This window comes from Salvelinus namaycush, chromosome 26 (genome assembly GCF_016432855.1).
Source record: "Salvelinus namaycush isolate Seneca chromosome 26, SaNama_1.0, whole genome shotgun sequence".
NCBI classification, from domain to species: Eukaryota; Metazoa; Chordata; class Actinopteri; order Salmoniformes; family Salmonidae; genus Salvelinus; species Salvelinus namaycush.
Window position 1 is genome coordinate 35,139,587 of NC_052332.1, and position 5,558 is coordinate 35,145,144.

Below are 5,558 nucleotides of genomic sequence, written 5' to 3' on the forward strand. Positions count from 1 at the left end.
TTAATCCGAGTGGAGAAGTGCAACTGTGGCACAAAATTAGCCCGATTACATTCATAATTTGTAGCCAAGCAGAATTTACAATAATTTTTTTTTTCTTATCTGCATTTACAAAACGCAGATATTTTTTCTGTATTTAGCAGAATCATGCGTTAACACGATCCCTGCTTCAATGGCACAGAGATACAGTATTAACCCCAACCCAGACATCAGGTTCTTCAGTACCACAGAGATACAGTATTGGGAATTAGTAAACACAGATTGTACTGAACAAAAGCTCGACCCTGCCAACATGCAATCGCACTCTCTCCGATAAAGCACAGGAGATCTGAAGCAGCAAGCTCTCCTCCTTTAAGCTCAATTACCACTTGATTAAAACATTCAGACTTTACTCCAACATATTCTTTTCACAAACATGCTCCAATCTTTCATATGTAGACTGGGGCAATTTTCAGATGGATGACATTATCTGTAATGAGTTCACATGAATTACTCTCACTTAGCAACAATAAACAGTCCCACAGTAACAATAAACAACGTTGTTGTTGTCGTAACAGTCCTCACATGGTCAAAACAAAGCCACACCTCATCTCTATAAAATTAAAACTGAAAATCTTGTGTCCACCCATCTCATAAAGTGCCCAAGTTTCTCTAGAAATCATAGCTCCATACAACACGGTCACCAGTGATAAATAGGCCTAAGACGCCACCTATTGGTGAGAGTTTGTGGCTTCTCCTGGCATCTGTCTCTATGGAGGAAGACCAACCAGTATGGAAAGCTGGAACATCCTCATTGTCTAACTACAGAACAGATAGAAATAACAGTCTGTGATCAAATGCATTAACTTACCTGATACATAAGTAAATGAAAAAAAAAAAAAAAGCACACAAAGGACTACTTCCACCACAAATCTGATTTATTTTGTCTTCTCATGTATGGTCCATCTTAAAGTGCAATGCCACTGCCAACATAAGCAGATGGGCTTTTACATTGTTATTGTAGTTATTGCTCTTATGATTATGTACAGCACACAGGGGGGATGACAGGTCATTGAAAACTGTCAAGCGTTAAGCTTTCTCATGCATCAGGAATAATACATAGTACCGTGTACAATTGGATGAATAAAGTGATCTTAATCCCAGCTCCAGCAAAATACTTTTTACAAGGCTGTCCAAGGGAGACTATACACCAGAGAATAGCCAAGATAAATATGGTATTACTGCCATCTTTGATATAAGCACCTTAAATCAAACACGACAAGGAAAGACTATCAAACGTAAACAATGTCGACATTTAAAAAAAAACAGAGATAAAAGCTATCTTCGTATTGTCTGAATTGGTGGATCTCGGTAATAGCAATTGACACTGCGATCAAATGCAATTTATAGAATGTTAAAAATATATATATTTGAAAAAAATATGCACATTGCATAATTACAGGAAACCCATGTCAAAATATTTGCAAAATCAAAAGACAGTTAGCCTAAAAGTTAAGAATTTCAACGGCTTTCACAAGGACGACCGAGAGTCCTCATGATGCCACAACCTAATAAAAAAGTTCAGAAAGAGTAATTAGTGATCTAGTTGGAGTTAGCGGTGCTGCTGGTATCTAGACTCCGGTCTATCTCCTGTCTGGGCAGAAGATCTAAGTTCAAGTTGCGCGTTTCAGCGATGAGACGTTTGACCCCCACCATCCACTGACTGACCTCGTTAACATGGTCAACCATCAGAGCCCGATGGACTTCATCAGCAGCGTTCCAGTTCCAGCTCTTCAACTCTGACAGGAGCATAAAGACAGGAGCAGCACAGATGCGTTTTGGCTCATTTCAACAAATTTCTTTCATTTAAAAATGGGTGACCCGCTTATTGACCCATGTATTTTTCCTCAGCAGAAATATGACATCTATCAAAGTGAACAGGTTCTCCTACCTTGCACCAGTCCATTCATTCTTCGTCTAACAGGAAGTGACAACTTCCCAGACCTCCACATGTCCTCAAAGAGCTTCAAGCGCTTCGCCACATCGTCACACACCTGTTTCTGCAAGGGGAACATGTCAAACATTCAGCATTTTGGTTGGTAAAGCAGTAAGTGTCATTTCACCCTGTGCACAATAACAGAGCTACAAATTTCTCATGGCCAGACGACATCTGACAAATTTCACCCAATTTTAATTTTGGGTTAACCGAAATGACAGAACTACATACACAATGCTATTTGTAAATAGTGTGTCAACTGTGGCTGGGAATTCTAGAGCTAGAGAAATCCTTCTTACTTTGACTGTGTGTCGACAAGCTGTCAGTGCCCAGTTGAGAAGAGTAACTACGATGTCGATGTCTGGCTCACTTTCTGATTGGCCACTGGCAGACTCTGTGTGCTCTACCACATGGCAAGGTGGTGGAGGTGTGGCCATCATCATCACCCCACCAGGAGGGGCTGCAACCTGACATGGCCGAGGGGGCGTGTTCATACTACATGGAGGAGGGGCCAGTGGGTTGGTAGGAGGAGTCATTGGAACTGTTGAGGTTGGAGAAGTTCCTGGGACCGGACCTGTGGATTAGCCATGCGGATTAGTGACGCACGGTTTGACTCATAACCCGCAGTTATATCTGCGGGGCGGTTTAATTCAAAAAGACAAAAGTTGCGAAAGGAGAGTTGAAAATAAAGAGAAGGGAGGGACAGAAAAGTAATGTTTGGGAAAGATTTGGTGAAGGGATAAAAGCGGATGATAGTAGTGACGGCTGTTATGTGTGATGATTGTGAGGCACTATACAAATTCGACAGTCACAAGACGGGACTTCAAATAGGCCTATGGCATGTCAAGGAAACTGTAGCCTACTGTTTAGATGGATTAAATGAAAAATTTTATCTGGACATTGACTAACCAGAATAACCGTCTGTTTTTTGGCAAACTCCAAAGACCTCTGATAATACTAGTCCTGTGCGAATCGACATCCCTGTGTTTTAAGAGAAATGTCTGGGTTTTACAGGTGTTGCTCACAGTTTAAGCAAGAAAACAATAACTGATTGGATGGAACAAGTTCACTTTCTCATCCATAGCCTAAAAACACATATCAAGTGCAAGTTAGCGCACATCTGAAGGCTGGGGGGCTGTTAGGACATCTACTGCAGATCGCTCAAATATCAGAACGACTACAATCACACTTCCTCAATTCAAATATTATGGCGATACTATACCAAAGATGGTTTGGTATGGTTTAGAAACTTGGGAACCAAGCTCGAGTTATCAGTGTAGCCTGTTATTGCCTGGTCTTGTTCAAATAGCGTCACAACTAGAAGAAAAAAACTTCCAGGCTTCCGTCAACTTTCAAAAAAAAAAAATTTAAAAGGAGATTGAGGGCAGTTTGGAAAAAACATATCCCGTCCGAATCGTCCTCTGAAATAACAGACATTCTGGGAAATAAATACATAACCAACGTTCTCTAGTAATACTAGTCCCATGCGAGTAGGGCTACAGCCTTAATGAAAACTCCTGCAGAATTATGCATTTATTGCTGTAAAATTATACACCAAATGTAGGCAAAATTTGGACTTGGGAACAAGAGTGGAGAAATATGATTTATTTCTGCATCTTGAGAGAATGCAATGCTCAGAGATACGAAGTGTAGAGGTGCTGTCTTCATTATCCAAGCATAATAATAGCTGATAGTATTTAAACCACATAAAACATGCAATATTCTGAAATCTTATCAGAAACACGTTGGGTGGTTCAGCTTTCTTTACAACCAGTCAAACTGATGTCATTTGGACATTTTGCACAGAAAATCTTTCCTGTTTGTTTTTGCTTTATTGTATTTTCTACCCAGTCCCTAAACGTCTTTGCTCCGTGAAAGATGACAGAGAACTTTACCGATGTCAACTAGATTGAAACATTCATTCTATCGATCTATGACATGATTCTGTTGAGGAAGGGTTTATTTAGTCTTCTAAGGCAACATATGACAAAAGAGATGCTACATGTATCTAATTATAGAAAAATCGACTAACGAATAGCTACCAAAATGTCTGAAACTATAACCAGAAACATATCTAAAATCAGGCAAAACAAAATCCTGCACCCCATGTCAAAAAATTGTTCTGCAGTCATACTAGCCTATAGCGCCTATTCTATATTTGTGAGTTAGAGTTGGGATTTTCACTTTATCACATATGGTGGTTGCGGATGGGTTGTTAGCAATTGCGGGCAGGTGAACAAACAGCGGACCCCGCACCACTACTGTGGATAAATAGAACCCGGATGATTCATCATCTCCTCTGACATTCTAGGGAAAGTCCAGCCATCAGAAAGACAATCACACAGCCCCTGAGTAGACATCAAAGTACCAAGATACTCAAAAGATTAATGGATTTCTAAACATGTTCAAGGTGCGAATATATCCATTTCTTTCCAACAGTCTAGAGAACGTACTGGGGGATCCAGTGAGTTGAGGTGGGGGCACTCTCTTGTTGAGAGGGGTCCTCTTGGGTGCACCTTGTGCTGCTGTCTGCAAACCGTAGGAGAACTGTGGAGGGTCATTCCAGCCCCGCTCCTGGTTACCTTGAGTAATAAAGCCAGGGAGAGTTTTATTTCAAAAGACCTATCAGAATATGAGAACAGATGGATGAAACAACCATTTACCAGTTAGCTTGTAGTATTCATTCAGTCATACACATGAACAAAACTACTTATAATCATCACCAACATAATGTGATGTACCAGTAGTCATACTCAAACTAGATGCCATAAAGCACTGGGGAAACAACTAAGGTGAAGATGTAGCATTAAGTAACGTTATATGCAAAAGCATATTCAAAAAGTTTTTATAACTTTGTTAGCTAGCTAGCTAACTATCAAACTAGCTTGCTTCTGCTAGCTTGCCTTCAAACTAAGTTCTCACCCTTGCACAGTTGCAGTAAACTGATACTACAAACATGTATGTAATTACATATTCTCGATAAATTAACACAGTAGAAGCATTCAATTGGACAGAAAATACCTGGTTTGATGTAAAGGTCCTCAGCCTCCATTGCTTATTTCACAAAATAAAATAAACTCTCCACTCGTTTTTCCCGGACACGTGAACAGGATGTTGAACATTGACATAACTCATATCCGGTTGGTGAGTCGAACATAATACAAAATATTTATAACTAAGCCAAGGTATTTCATCTGTGTGTTTGTTACAGTGGGAGCAAATGAAGCATAGTGAGCAGAACAAGCAATGAGGTTGGCAACGGCTATTGGTGCGTTGTATCATTTATTTGCATATTTCAGTTAGGGAACGCCTCTTATATGAAGTGCGCGTGTACACAAGCTCAATTCCACCTTGCACTTCTTCTAAACAACGCAATTTTTTTACAACTTTGGCAAAACGTCAAGTCTATAAAACGCAATGCACTGTGTTTTTAACATATTCTAGTTTTGGGAACAGAAACATTTATTGAGAAAATTAGCATCATGTCGGCCCAACCCATAATTAGATTTCCTCACGCTACAATATTTGATGGTGGGAAAACGTTCTGCAACTAGTGGTCAGCGGTTTGAATTTTGGCAAAGTTTTC

The 5,558-nt window shown here is 40.0% G+C and overlaps 1 protein-coding gene across 1 annotated transcript; it reads right to left on the minus strand.

The window, feature by feature from the left end:
* Window positions 1-896: 896 nt before the first annotated feature.
* Window positions 897-5,194, minus strand: LOC120021413 (steroid receptor RNA activator 1-like). The gene is made up of 5 exons (XM_038965170.1): window positions 4,994-5,194; window positions 4,426-4,554; window positions 2,272-2,546; window positions 1,928-2,036; window positions 897-1,775 (listed from the first exon to the last, which is right to left on the minus strand). The coding sequence occupies exons 1-5, from the start codon at window positions 5,022-5,024 to the stop codon at window positions 1,579-1,581; spliced, it is 741 nt and encodes a 246-aa protein (XP_038821098.1). The 5' UTR covers window positions 5,025-5,194; the 3' UTR covers window positions 897-1,578.
* Between the last annotated feature and the right edge of the window lie 364 nt (window positions 5,195-5,558).

Coding starts and splice junctions, on each gene's coding strand:
- LOC120021413 (XM_038965170.1), bottom strand. CDS start 5,024: ATGGAGGCTGAGGACCTTTACATCAAACCAG. Junction 4,555..4,993: donor GGACCTTTACATCAAACCAG/GTATTTTCTGTC, acceptor TTATTACTCAAG/GTAACCAGGAGCGGGGCTGG. Junction 1,776..1,927: donor AATGAATGGACTGGTGCAAG/GTAGGAGAACCT, acceptor TGCTCCTGTCAG/AGTTGAAGAGCTGGAACTGG.